Source organism: Asparagus officinalis, chromosome 8 (genome assembly GCF_001876935.1).
Source record: "Asparagus officinalis chromosome 8, Aspof.V1, whole genome shotgun sequence".
NCBI classification, from domain to species: Eukaryota; Viridiplantae; Streptophyta; class Magnoliopsida; order Asparagales; family Asparagaceae; genus Asparagus; species Asparagus officinalis.
This window is the reverse complement of record NC_033801.1, coordinates 1,626,518-1,642,032: the sequence shown is the minus strand read 5'-3', so window position 1 is coordinate 1,642,032 and position 15,515 is coordinate 1,626,518. Positions and strand designations below refer to the sequence as shown.

At 36.0% G+C, this 15,515-nt stretch overlaps 2 protein-coding genes across 2 annotated transcripts; both read right to left on the bottom strand.

Moving 5' to 3' along the window:
* LOC109819974 (choline-phosphate cytidylyltransferase 2-like) lies at window positions 444–4,709 on the bottom strand. The gene is made up of 8 exons (XM_020385991.1): window positions 4,328–4,709; window positions 2,858–2,971; window positions 2,492–2,587; window positions 1,872–1,914; window positions 1,622–1,777; window positions 1,455–1,535; window positions 1,233–1,343; window positions 444–788 (listed from the first exon to the last, which is right to left on the bottom strand). The coding sequence occupies exons 1-8, from the start codon at window positions 4,627–4,629 to the stop codon at window positions 687–689; spliced, it is 1,005 nt and encodes a 334-aa protein (XP_020241580.1). The 5' UTR covers window positions 4,630–4,709; the 3' UTR covers window positions 444–686.
* Window positions 11,046–15,167, bottom strand: LOC109821982 (dnaJ homolog subfamily B member 1-like). The gene is made up of 3 exons (XM_020388135.1): window positions 14,753–15,167; window positions 13,905–14,338; window positions 11,046–11,878 (listed from the first exon to the last, which is right to left on the bottom strand). Exons 1-3 carry the CDS (start codon window positions 14,915–14,917, stop codon window positions 11,440–11,442), a joined length of 1,038 nt encoding a protein of 345 aa, XP_020243724.1. The 5' UTR covers window positions 14,918–15,167; the 3' UTR covers window positions 11,046–11,439.

The following is a 15,515-nucleotide window of genomic DNA, read 5'->3' as shown; positions in this document are numbered from 1 at the left end:
AATCCTAGTAATCACTCTCATGATGGAGAGAAACCATAGTGTCACAATGTTAGTAGAGAAAATTTACCAAACTTACTTAGCGCAAGCTGATCTCCAAAAATTTTTGGTGATTACTAGGATTTAGCGATCCTGTTAACATCGTTATGCAAACGCTAAAGCCTTTTGAAATAAGTTAGAAAATCCTAGTAATCACTCTCATGATGGATGGAGAGAAACCATAACGTCATTATGTTTATATCATACCTCTAATAGTTGAGGAAAACTATACTTTGAAGAGAAACCAGGAAAAAGGAAAGGATTGTTAGTAATGCAGTTTATGCTTAGTAACCAAGTTAAAGATGTTCTTGACCTGTTATTTATCAAGTCTGGACGAGACCTTTTGAGACCTGCAGATCAAACAGAGAGAAAAAGACCAGAACAAAAAAAAAAAGGGACCATTCTCATACAAAAAGTTAAAAAGATTTTCTCTCCAATCATAGAGATCTAAGATATGACAAACCTTTGTTTAAGCAGTCATACAAACTGCAGCTCATGCTGCTACATTTGAAAATTTGATACAACTCCAATATGAATCAATGGCTAAGATTTACACAGTAAATACAACAGCAAAGAAGGCAAATACTATATAACTATAATACCCACATTTTGGGCATCATTTATAATTCTCCGTCGTAGGAGAATATAGTCTAAGGAGAATCTGAAGCTTCCGCATATTCCAAGAGGCTGTTCTTAGATTTGCTCTGCTGCCTCATGAGCCCCTCCTGAATCTTGTCCTTAATGGCAGTCTCCTGTTAACAGAAAATATGACGCCATAATAAGGTTGACATAATTGCTACACAGACACAATCGTCGATTTCAGTTTCGTCACTTAGCAATGGCTAATGGGTTAATTGCGGATTAACCCACTGTACTAGTGCCCAATTGCAGATAGACCCCTATGGTTCCATTGTTGTGGACAGACCCTACCCTCAGTACTATCACCCAATTGCAGATAGACCCTTTTTGAGTGATTTCTATATTTGAACCTTTTAACCTCAAGATGTCTATTAGTCAAAAAACAGTTTTCCCATACTCTGAGAGTGAAAGAGTCTTAAAATTTCACTCAGAGGGCCTATCTGCAACAATAGAGCTACAAGTGGTCTATCCACAATTGGGTGACAGAATATGGGGGTCTATCCGCAATTAACCCTTAATAAAATTAAGCAGGACAAGGAGATATAAAATCCACTCACCATTATGTGGCATCCTTCCTCAAATTTCTCTAGAAAACCTGCGATCCAACGATCTGCATTTTCCACCCAGTCATTGTGATGCATCCCGGCCGTCTTAGCTACTGTAGTTAGCTGCAAAACATACATAGCTAATTGAAGGAAACTGATTATATTTGATAAAAATGATTAATAATTCAACCATCAGAACTGAGGCACTTCCACCGAAAGCATTAAGATACGAACCTTCTTGCCCACATTTTCCTGGTGTTCTTTCACTTTCTCGCGGAGTTTGGTTATCCCCATGTTCACCCTCAATTGCTTCTCCTGATAGTAGTACCACCAGAGTACAATTTAATATTGTGCAACAAAAGGAGCAAAATATTTGTGATCAAACGAGAAAGCATATATACCTTCACATAGCTGACACCAAGGTCCTTTCTTGAATATCCACGATTTAAATTACGCATGACATACTCATTATAGTCCTTGAGAATTCTCATTATAATATCTGATGTAGAGACACCAGTAGTACGCTTTGTTTCTTTAAATTTTCCAATGGCTTTAACCTGTTCTCAAGATCATCGAGCAAAGCAAATAAACTGAAAGAAGAAAAGGAATACAAATAGCAGCCTGCTTTCAGAGTCAAAAACGATAACTAACAAATTCATAGACATCGTTTCCAGCTCCACTTGCATCTGCATATCTACACGAGATAAACATGCATATGGATATGAGTCACAACACAACTCAAGTCAAGACCTGTGTAGTTATTTAACATAGAGAAAGCGATATAGATTCGAGTGAATTGAGACATTTAACAGAACCATTTTAAAAAACCACAGTATATCAAGAGTGAATTGAGACATTTAACAGAACCATTTTAAGAAACCACAGTATATGAAAAGGGCAGACTAATCAACTCGATGTCACTTCACAATCCATCATTTTATGGTGACACCAGAAACCTTACATATCTTAGGAGGATTTATGTTTAGATATTAACAATTCAAACTGGAATTTTGAAACAAGGCTGCAAAGTAGGCAATCACGATAGAATTTCTATTGCCACAGTGCGTAAGGTGGTCCATTGACCAGTGTCCAATATTTCATGTCAGCCACATGGAGACTACAACTGAGCTGAACTCTTGATTAGATTTTTACACAAATAAGACATCATAGTAAACAGAACTATTCTAGGACAGCACATAAAGATAAAAGTTGACTACATACTTGCCCAGAGAAATTTCAATCGAAAAACTAACATAGCAACTAAGTCTTACGGAAGAGCATCGTGAGCCACATAATCTATCTTGTGGTTGTCAATAAACTCCTGATTAAGTACCCAGGGAGCATCAGGAATTACTTCATCAACCCATCTGCAATTAGAGGGGAAGAAAACCTGTCAACATATTATGATAAGGATTCATAATTTAACTGCTTATATGTGCAATATTAAGGATGCAATTCTTGCAAGAATTTATATGTGACTAGCAAATATATGTGTAAGGCAAGAAGGGAGAATAGAAGTCGACGAAAGAAAGAAGACCACAGAAGTGCGGTAAAAGAAAAGATGAAATCCCTTTGTAACCAAATCATATGATGTTCAACATTTGCGATTTCAGACAAATGAATAAAGCAATACATACTTGCAATGCCGGAGTGACTCATAACGCTCTGCTTCAGTCATAACAGTTTTTCCTTTGTACATATGAGTAGTCTCATCATTGCAGCACCCAACGAGCAAATAGGTGTTGGGGAATCTGAAAATACAAAACACAGACTTGCTAAGATGTTTGATGTTTAGACACTTCTATTAAGAGGGGTATGTGAAAGTCATTACGAACTATAATATATTAATGACAAAAGGAGTGGCATTAAAAGCTAAGCTCTAACTTCTGACATTCAGTGCCATAAATGATATGAAGTTAAGATCAAATAGAAAATTAAGAAAATCTCACACAATATGCAACGTTTCTGACATCCTTAGCTCCTGTGAAATGAAAAGGCACTTGAAATTCAGATCCACAAGATCTCAAATTCTCAATGGATTGCAATATCGGATATCTAATAATGCCAGGTGCATCATACTACAGCTTTATTAATAAAAATCTCTTAAATGTTGACCTATACTGGTTTGAACAACTTCAAGAAACGAAACCTTAATTAGTGTCTGCACCTAACATAAATCTCCACTCAATATGTAAATGTCAATCAATACTTTTTAAACCTGAAGAAATAGATATGCTGATATCACCCGCAGCAAACAAGATTTGAATTATTTAGACAGGTCCTGCATCATAAAAAAAGGAAATTACACAAGCTGCACCACATGCATCAAAATCTCAAAAGCCGAAACTCTCTTTCCTTGAATCAACAGGAACCTAAACATGCCTATATTCTAAGAAAAATAAGCACCCAATAGTTACATGTTTGCTTGCAAACACGGAAAAGCAAGCCTTCGACACATGTGCAAACAAAGAGATCACAAAAAGATATAGCGAGGCACAGTTAAAAAACCATGTACTAGATATTTATAGCTAAAATCTTCAAATGTTTATCCAAATTGAATAAAGATTTCTCCTGATGGATATTCTCATTACAGATTCCACCCACGACTAATTTCCACCCTGTCCAATAATGAAATCCTCAGTTATTATCTTCAACCATCTGTCATCCAATTTCTAAGCCGTACCGGTCAGATTCTAATCACTCACATCCACTTTTCTAAAGGAAAAAAAAAATACACTGTTTATTTACATTTTAATTTAAGAGGAGAAAAGAAAAATCTCACAATGTATAAAGATATGGTTGGAGAAAAACTCTTTGCCTCTTCCACAATTCTCCGCAAAAAATCCTTGTTTTCCCCTCCTCCTTTTCATAAATATAATATAATTTCCTCATAATTTAAAAAAAAGGAAACTAGTCATTTTAAACCCTTTGCTCATTAATATTCTCATTACGATTCCCCTCGGGTCGCAATGCAGAAGCAATCCCCTAAATTGAGCCAATTTTCCGAATCCCACAACAAAAATCCAATCTTTTTACCATAACAACATCGTAAAATTCCAAAAGAGAAAGGGCACGTCGGAGCTCAAATCAGAGGGGGGACCACTCACAATTTCTTGGCCTGCTCCAGGGCGCGAGCGTGTCCAAAATGGAACAGATCGTAGATCCCGTCGGCATAAACTCGTACCGGGCGATCCTTGACCCCGGTTTGATCCTTCGCGTGATTCCGAGCCCTGCCCTTCTCTTCCGGACGATCTTTCGTCGGTTCCCTCTCCTCCGGAGGCGAAGAGAGAGAACAGAGAGGCTCGTACCACGTCGTCGGAGTCGAGGGGGCCTCCGCATAGACATCGCCGGCTGAGTCCTCGGCGTCGACGGGGTCGCCGTCCTCTCCGTCGAGCGGCGATCGCGCCATTTTCGCAGCGGGCGGGGGGGTCGAGTTTAGAGAGAGAAAGAGAGAGAGAGAATTAATTATTTGAGGAAATTATTTTGAGAGGTGAAGGGTGACGTTTGACCGTTTCGAGGTTCCTTTTTGTTTGTACTTTTGCATGCGTGGTTCACAGAGGGCCTCGTCTTCTTCTGTTTTAAATAAGCGGGTAGGCGTAGGGGTGAGCGTGGGTGGGGCCGGTTCAGGCCTCGGCCCGTCGGGTTCATGACCGGGGTCAGGTTCGACCCGGTCAAGTCCGGGTCAAAATGGGTCGGACCTATTTCTCTGATTTTGTGTTTGAGATTAGATCTAGCCTAACCCATGATCCCCTTAGGACACGCCGTGTCATGTTCGGCCCGCGATCCACGCGTTGTGGGTGGGCCCATAGATTTTTTAAACTTTTTTCTAATTTTTTGTTTTTAATTTCTAAACTACATAAATTTGTATGAGTTACTATTAGATTATATTTAAATTATTTTTTCTATTTTACTCTTTATTTAAAATGATATATACATACACACATTGTATAAATATAAACATCACACGTAAAAACATTGCAAATACAAAGATATACATGGTTCGGACTTCGAAAGTAGAAGACCTACGTCTACAGAATGTTAATAATTTTCTTTTAGTTTAAATTTAAATTACAAATGCAAGAGGAAAAAAGAAAAAAAAATGTTAACTAAAAACTACTGATTAAAATTTGGGGTCGGGTCAGGCTGGGCCAAGCCGATTCGATGTTGGGACGGGTTTATTTTTCTAATCCCAGGTCTAGAGTTGGACCCGACTCACTATGAGTCGGGTCGGGTGATGACCAATGGCGGGTTGGGTCGGTTTAGCCCTTGGGTCGATCCAGCCTGCGCCCAACCCTAGCTAAAAGGGTGGACGGGGGAATTTTTTTTCCCCTTTTTGGATACCTCGTTATATAAAAATTTTTCATGGAAACCATCTTTTTTTCTAGTTTATGCATAAACTATCTCTGAAAGACTTTTTGTTAGCAATTAATTATATGGGCTCAATTTTCAGTTAATTTTTTAGTATTTGATCGCATCGAACCTCTATTAAGGGTCATCTCTCTAATACACGTGGTATTTGACAGCTAATTATTTTAGCAAAATAAAAAAAATTGACTTATAAATGACTCTATGTGGTTGATTGCAAGAAAAAAAATATTTAAAGATGGTTTATATATAAATGTGCAGTTTCTATAAAATGATAAAGTGGTTTTTGAAGGAAAAAAAATACAAATCACACCTCTCAAAAAATAAGATATCATCAGTATATTTATTCTTAAACATCCTGATTCAAGAGCTCTCGTCTCGTTAAACAACATTTGCTCTCAATAAGCCAAGGAGGGTAGTGTGTAAAAATATAAATTAAGAGGGAAATGCTCTTTACTATTGGAATTAAAATCTTAAGCATTCAAAGAAAATTTTGGAAATAAATTAAAAAGATATCATCAGTATATTTGTTTTTAGTTTAGTTTTCTTTTGTTTTCAGAAGAAAAACTGTATTTCAATTTTCGATTTTGGATTTTTTTTTTGATAAATAGAAACTGGAATCTTAAATAACGTAATTTCACTGATTGTTTTTTTTTTTTCCAACCAGTGATGAAAATATTTAATGAGTCAAGTCAACCATAAGCATGCATGGCCATCACTAGATAGTGACATGAAAAGCATCGAAAAAAACGATACTTAATCACTTCTGGTTCGGGTTCATTGAATTGAAAGAGACCAGATCTAGATACAACCTGGTTTTTGCCCGATCTAGGTGCTACCCTGCTATTTTAAAGCATAAACCTCTTTTATTAAATAAAAAAAAAGAAAGAAACTCGTGCTCCTCACTTGGCGAAACCTTCACATAAAACAACTAGTGGTTTTACCTTATTAGCAAAGAAATTTAACATCCTCAATCACCCTCCCGTCAAAGTTAAGTATACTTCTTTACAATAAAAACAACGAGCAATTTTGCTACAGAGACCTAAAATATGGGACCAATAGGGGGGGAACAGGTGATGTGTCCCCCTGTTGGTCTCATATTTTGGATCTTTGGGGATTTTTTTTTATTTTTTGAGTTTTTATATCAAAACCACCTTTATTTTTACTCAAATTGATACTTATCACTTTTAAAGTTTTTTTTTTAATTTCTAGAGTTTGAAATACTATTGTATTCATTCCAAGAATCATCACGAGGCGATGATGGAGAAAAGTGAAGAGCGTGAATGGAAGTGTAAAAGTGACAGAAACTGATTGCAATGAAGCAAACGAAAACCAAGTCTAATAAAGGTTCGCAACACTAAGCTTTTGAACTTTGGCTTTGTTATGTTGCTCAAACCTCAAGCTATTAGGCATAATCCAAGGGTACTAAGATCATTTATGTATAAATAAGTAGAATATTGCTTCCTTTGCTTAAAAGGTCATGTGTGTGATTTTTGAGGTTATTTTCATCAATTGACCCTTTATGCTGTTAATTTAAAACTAACAGGCTATATGGTCGGATATGGTCGGGCCCGGTCATTTTTTGACCGTTTATGCTGGGCCGGCCCGGTCCGGACCGACCAAACGACCATATTTGGCCATTTGACCGATTTGCTCCTTAAAACGGTCAAAAAACGGCTAGAATATGAGGGTTTTTTTTTTGTCATTTGCCTAGGGGCTGCCTCTATAAATAGAGGGGGGTTTTCACTTATTCTCCTCACACCAAAACTCTTTTACTTCTTTCTTATACAATATAATACTCTCTTATAATCTTTTATATTTTCTAATACTTCTATCAAATGACTTCTGGATCTGATTATGAAGAGCAACACCTATCTCCTACCGATCCAGAAATGAGTCTTCTTACAACAACTACTCCTCCTCCTATCGGTGTTAATCCTGAATCTGGTGGCGACGAATCTACTGCACCAAGAGCTCCTAAAAGGCCGAGATCCGATGTGTGAAATTTTTTTGAGAAGATAGACGTCACCAATGATGAACATGGTAGGATCATCTCCCAAAAGGCAAAATGTGCGTTGTGCGGCCAGGTTTTCCAAGCTCATCATAAGAGCGGCACCAACCATCTTAAACGCCATATAGAAAAACACAACAAAGACCAGAATCTTCAAGGTGATATCCGACAGTCTATGATTTTTCAATCCTCCTCTTCTGGTACCCTCAGTAGTTAGAATTATGACGCTGTCCGAGCTAGGAAATGCGTTATCAGGTTTATTGCTCTTAAAAACCTGCCTTTTAAATTAGTAGAAGATGATGAATTTGAAGATTTGTTTAGAGATGGTTTTTATCCTGCATTTACAAAATTTTCTCGTCAAACCTGGCAACGTGATATTTTAAAATATTATCAGGAGGAACAAGGAAAAATAATTTCTTATTTAAAAAATTTAAACTGTAAATTTTCTTTAACTTCTGATATTTGGACATCTAGAGTACAAACTGGTTATTTATGTATCATAGCACACTGGATTGATGAAAATTGGTAAATGTTTAAAAGAGTTGTTTCTTTTATTGTAATTGAAGAGTCACACACTGGTATTAATATTGCAAATTTAATAATTGAAGAACTTATGAAACTAAAAATTGATCAAAGAATATTTTCTCTTTCACTAGATAATACAAGTAATAACAATGTAGCTGTTGATTTTATTCACTAGATAATACAAGTAATAACAATGTAGCTGTTGATTTTATTAAAACAACTCTGTCATTGCCATGACATGGTGACCTTTTTCATGTTAGATGTATCTGCCATATTTTAAATTTAATTGTTCAAAGTGCATTTTCTGAAATTAAACCCATGATAGAAAAGGTTAGAACAGTTGCTAATATGCGTAATGCTTCTAAAATGAGAATTAAAAGATGGAAACAATGTTGTAAAAGAAAAAATTATAAGCCTAAACTAATTCCAAAAGGAAATGAGAATTAAAAGATGGAAACAATGTTGTAAAAGAAAAAATTATAAGCCTAAACTAATTCCAAAAGATGTTGACCATAGGTGGAATTCCACAATGTTGTAAAAGAAAAAATTATAAGCCTAAACTAATTCCAAAAGATGTTGACCATAGGTGGAATTCCACATATGCAAAGTTATGTATAGCAATAGAATATAACGAAATTATAAATGATTTTATAAAATTTTATGCTTCTAGTTCTAGCTCTGGTAGCACTTATGGAATAAGTGAAGATGAATGGACAATTATATGTAAATTAAATGAGATGTTACAAGTTTTTTATGATGCTACTATGTTATTATCTGGTTGTTATTATCCAACTATTACTTTAGTTGCTTTACAAATTTTAAATATTCAAAAATTTTTTTTGCCAAATATCGTATGGATGATATTTTTGGAAATATAATTTTTCAAATGGAGAGCAAATTTAATAAGTATTTTAGGCATATTCCTCATATTTTTGGTTTAGGGGTTCTTATTGATCCATGTTTGAAGGATATTAGTCTTCAAAGTTTGTTACAGTCATTGTATGATGGACAGATTATAAACTTAGATGATGGTTCCACCCTTACTGCTACTTCTTATCATTTATCTATTAGAAATTATTTTCAAACATTATATGATGAGTATGCAGCTAGACATGGTGTAGCTGCACAACAGTCTACAGCTTAAGCGCCTTCGGCTTCGAGCACAGGTCGAGGTAAAAGTGTAAGTTTTGATAGGTATGCCATGGTAGCTGAACTAACTGGTGGATCTGGAATTAGTTCAGGATTAGAGGTTTCTGAATTAGATGAATATTTTTCTGCTTCCTTAGTTAAATGTCAAGGAAATACTTTAGATATTTTGCAATGGTAGAGAGTATATGGATCAGTTTGCTTCCTTAGTTAAATGTCAAGGAAATACTTTAGATATTTTGCAATGGTAGAGAGTATATGGATCAGTTTTATATCCTATACTTTTCACCATGGTTCGTGGCTTACTATCAATGCAGGTTTCGACGGTAGCTTCGAAATCCGCCTTCAGCACACCAGGACGTTTGATCGACGACCACATGACATGCTTAGATCCGTTTACTGTACAAGCGGTGATGTGCTTACAAGATTGGTGGAGGTACGGGAAGCGAACACAAGACATCGATCGGATTACTATAATTGAAGATAAATTTGAAGAGTTGGGACTAATAGATAGATATAAAGATTAGATAATATTTATCAAATTGTAATTTTTATTTATTAGCTTTAAATTTGTAATGAGTTATTTTAAAAAAAGTTACAAATGATAGTGATATGGGTGAGCAGGTGCCAACCTAGTTGGGATTTACTCATCTATTGTGATGCGACGAATTTCGAAATAAAATTATAATTGTAAAGGATTTACTGATTATTAATAAAGAAATTATTTTTATCATATTTTATTTTTATAATTTTTTATACTTATAATTTATGTCATTTCAAGTTATTAAAAAATTTTATGTCATTTTTTGTAATTTTTATGTATATTTTATAATTTATTATTTTTTTAAAATTTAAAAAAAATAAAAAATGGGGAAAAACCCGGGCCGGCCCGGGTCACCCGAGCCCCGGTCCGGGCTTCGGTTTTGCCCGGCCCGGGCCGGCTTGGCCCAATCCGGATGGACACCCCTAGTAACGCATTCTGAAAGGCTTTGAATGGTAAATTTGCAATTATGAATTTTGTGAGGATACATATGCAAACTTGGAAGATTTGGGGTTCCGTAGACAAATAACCGTAATAATAATTAGAATAAATTATAACGATTCATTATGGCTCAGAAAAAAATCTAGCCACTAATAAAATAGTAGTAGAAGGATTCAAGTTACTTTTTTCCTTTCCAAGACTAATTTTAATTATTAGATTTGTTACGTCAAATTGTTTCGTGTCATATTATTCATTCAAAGTTTGCTAAGGTACTGAAAAATATAAAGTAAGTACATCCACAAGCAACCTGACAAATTATACGTACCACGCTTGGATTTTATCCTTCGTATCTAACTTTAAAGAGGATCTAACTAGAATACATTATCAAAATAAATAATTTCTTAAGAGATGACTAAAGTTGACCAAATAGAATATACTTCGCCATTCCAAACAAAGTTGATAACCTGTTGATCTAATTTAGAATTTGAGGCTTATATTGCGAATACGCATGATTTCAGGGGTATGTGTAAAATCTCATTTATATACAAATAAATTATAAATTACAATACTAGTTAGAACTAATAATAGTTCAGGTGACAATAGTTTAGGGGGCAAGTAGGATATAGAGACTTGCAGTTTGTACAAAAAAAAAAACGGAGGAACTAACAAAAGATATGAAGGCTGCACAAATACTAAAACTTTCCCATGGTGCTCACGCAAATTTCACTTTTTATCAGTTAAAACACCAAATGCTTTATAATCCTTCAACAACTACAACAAAGCATGTATCCCATCCTTTTCAGAATCCTCTTCCCAAAATACAACATACACCATAATCATAATATAACATACACAGACTAATCAAAGCTACACAATTTCTAAAATAATGTTAATAAACCAGGCCAGCCTGAAAAATGTACAGATTGACGGATAAATCAACAAAAGATTAACTTCACAAACACTTTCTACAGCAAAAACTCAAGAAGTAAGCATCCTACCGGACTCAAAACATAGCTTCAGGTTTTCCCATTAACCCCCCAAGCTTCACCTCCTTAGAAAAAAATAGAAGCCCTAACCCAGCTCTGCCATATCTTTTTCTTATTTTTACAAGGTAAAAAACCCTAATCAAACTGCCATTTTACACTCCGCATTCAAAAATAGTTTGAAACTAGAAAGAACATAGATCATGTTCATCCTCCAAGAATTCTTCTGATGCTAATCCTTTGGTCGGGAGAAAGCCTCGAAGGGAACAAGAGTTCAAACTTGATCCTCAAATTCCCCTTTTTACCCCTCTCTCTAGCAATTGGCATTCCTTCTCTGGCAACGACAAGCTCATACCCAGGAGTAACCACGTCAGGCAATGATACGGAAAGATCACGGCCATCTAGGGTTTTGAGGGTTATTGTGGTTCCTGCAAGGGCATCCACAAGAGGGATCTTGTAATGGAGAATGAGATCGTTGCCATCTCTCTTGTAGACCTCGTGGGGTTTCTCATCAATCACAAAGACTAGGTCTGCTGGAAGTTGGTTCGCTGACTCATTCCCCTTGTCTGGAAATGTGATTTTTGTTCCTTTCTTCCAACCAGGCTTTATGTCTATTGTTAGGATCTCTGTTTCTTGAGCTAATCTCCTGCATTAAGCACAGGTCTTGACAATCAAATTATGCAGAAAAAAAAAATAGAAGTTTGATCTTTTCACGAGTTGTTTTATATACCTTATTGATGAATATGCAGCAGCATTGGGCAAGTTTAAAAGGAAAGATAATTTGCAAATTGCAAGTTTAGTATGATGCTAGCAAAACCATAATTACAATATTCTCAACGATCAACTATGGTCCTACAGTTATTTTCCAAATTTCTTTGTTTATGTGGTAACTTCTGAGTTAATAACAGTCAACTTATTTAAGAGAATGTTACGCAAAATTTTATAACTTATGATTTCAGGGACCAGCTTCTTAGTCTTTATGAGTATCACATAATGATAATGTTAAACATTTGCATAGCTTTCATCTGCTCACGGATCTGATTCTGCTTATTTAGGATAATAGCTCCAACGAAGGGGACAACAACCAGGAGAGAGAAAACAAACATTACAAGGTAACATAAAGGTATACTTCAGTAAAAACAGAGCGATGAGTAGTCCATATCCAACCTATTCAAACAAACTCCTGATTATAGGTTCTACTGAAGAAAGAACATATAACACTCACTCACTATGGATATTACTATCCAATTATTAAGTTCTAAACTTATTATTGTAATTCTTATTTAAGGTAGGAGAGTCTCTCATCCAAATAAGAGCATTTTAGAGACCTATGATCTACTTTGGTGATTGACAAAAAAGAACCAACATAACCTACAACTAAATCATGGCTCAGAAAGCCCATAGAGATTCTGTTCTCTTCTCCACAATTCATACAGGTATGTCAAAGGCTCTAGACTGAAAGCTTGCAGACACATCGTATGATCGTAAGATCTTCCAGCTTTCCCAAGAACACACAACCGTCATTGGATTAAGAGCTTGAAAACACATGGTAAGATCTTCTTGTTTCCCAAAGAACAACACTATAGCCATCACTTAACACTTATCCATTTTCATTTGTGTCATAAAATTTGCAATCTGGTGTCCGACATGGTTTTCTCCAATTCCTTACAACTGTACACGTCACCTCTTTCTCTTGGATCTTCCCTCTGTTTTACTTAAAATCTGAAAAACATTTGCAAGATTTTTTTTCCCCATGTAGACCACCTGACTGTGTGTAATTTCTTTGCCAGTTTGTGCTTGGTTATGATCACTCCCTAGAAAATCTCTATTTAGCATGCCCATCTTGCAAGCTTCATTGGATTACTAAGAATGCATTGTAGAGTCTAGACTAGTAAACTGGGAATCTCTCACTTACTCGTTAGATCCAATTCTACTAAATATTCATCCATCATTCTTATCAGTGTTTTGTAGACTCAGTAAGGACACAATGAACACAATCATAAATGAAGAAGATGAAAATTTTGAACGGGGAATCAATCTAATGTCAACTGCCAAAGTCATGCAGTTGCAAGGAACAAGTGAAGTAATAGCTAAGCTTTTGTGAAAGAGAATTAAGCTAGAACAAATATTAGTTTATTATAGTAAAAAATCTATGGCCTCTAGTCATCACCTAAAAAGAAATAAAGCAGAATGGATGGCTACAAGAGCTGTAATGTCCTGAACTAAAGAACAACAATAGTTGCATTTTCACAAAAAAGCATTGTGATGTTATTATATCATCAGGGTAGTTGCATGGATCCCCATAAGGAAAAGATGAAATGCATAAGGTCCTTGTTGAAATGCATAATTTAGGTATCTAATAGGGAAGACCTAAATGTGATGAAAAAGGAGCCATGAAGGTTTCCCTTTCAGTTTTAGATATCAAACAAAATTTTACTAATGATTTGAACAGTAATTAGAGTCAGCAATGGTTCTACTTCCTGATATGAACGTAGGAAAGAGTAATAAGGTAGAGACATTTCCTTTAGCAGCTGTTCAGCAACAGTAGTAAAAGAATAAAAAAAATAAACTCTATATAAAAGAAGCAAATTTGAGTCCATACAGTAGATCAATAAGAAATTCAGAATGCCATATCAAGTTAGATATATATGAGGACATGGAACAGTGCATACCCATTAGGACGAATGACATTCCTTGATATCTTCATTTTTTTCGTTGAACCGGTGTAGAGATCTTCAAGACTGCACGGCAGCTTGCTCTCCACTGGCGGTGCCTTCCGTAGCTGAACTCCACTTGTAGAGCTAGCTCCATCAGTATGTGTTCTATGTGCACCATCAGCACCACGAAACCCACCGAAAGTCCCACCACCATCTGTTTGAAACCTCATGGACTTGGCACGACCCATCGACTCAAACCCAAAAGGACTGCTACCAAAGAACTCGGCAAAGATGTCCTCTGCATCCCGAGGATTGAATTGGAAATTACTAGGGCCCCTTGAGCTATTAGCGTACGAGGTCGCACTCTGAGACCCAGGAGGCGGCATGCCCTTTAGACCCTCCTCCCCATACTGATCATATATTGCTCTCTTTTGTGGGTCACTTAAGACCTGCAACCGCAACAATTGACATGTAAGAAAAAAAATTATGGGCACATTGATCAACCTATTTTAAGAAGATTAAAAAAAATATATCTTAGGGCAATTGGAATTCTTCCTGTTTTATTTGTCATAGCAAAGATCAAATGCAACAAAATATCTTTAAAAACACTTTTTATCATAAGTTTTACATTTTAAAGAAGAACGAAGCATCTCCTCCGATCCTTTATACTAAATGCCACACGTTCAACAGCCAAATGTTCACCCAAACAGCAGTCTTTTTGTTTCTTTTTTGCTCCAAAACATTACAAAATAACAACTTAAACTAATTTAAAACAAATTTAAAGAAATTCTAGCAAATATCACATCATAAACATCAAAAATTCAGAAAAATTCCTTCAAAAAGCAAAAAATTAAAGAGCTCACATCGTAGGCTTCAGAGATCTGCTTGAACTTGGCCTCAGCCTCCGTTTTACTGCTCGGATTCTTGTCGGGATGCCATCTCATCGCCAATCGCCGGTACGACTTCTTGAGATCGTCATCGGTCGCGTTTCGGTTTACCTTCAAGATGTTGTAGTAATCGACTCCCATAACATCAAATTTTGGGGGGAAATGATCGAGAACCAAACCCTAGAGAGAAGGAGAGCTCTAGATCTGAGGATCTTGGAGAGGGATTATAAATGGAAAGGGGAGAGATTGGGGATTTTGGCGGACAATTGAAGAAAGTCCTCGGAATTTTTTAATTTTTAATTTTTAATTTTTTGGGATTTAAAAAACTGGATTAAATTGAGAGAGGAAGAGAGAGAGAAGAGATTGAGGGAACCCACGAATTTGGGGTTCAGGTGGAATTTGGATTGCGATAGGGCCCAGTTTTTATAAGTGGGGCCCAATTGTCTCCCCTGAATGTTTATCAACATTGCGAAGGGGCCCCTTTTTTTATAAGTGGGGTGCAGTTGGCTCTCTTGAATGTTTATCAGTATTATGGGCTTGGACCCATACGTAATTCTAGATGAAAAGTTTGGGGACGTTATTAATTTCGCATAAGCCCCCGGAAGGTGATGTGGGTGTGTCACAATACCCCCTAAGCTTAAAAGATTTTCTCACCAGACCCCTACTTGTAATATGCAGATAACTTAAAGGTTCTTCAGGGGTGAAAATTTCTAAATTTATTATTTTGTCACCATCTATT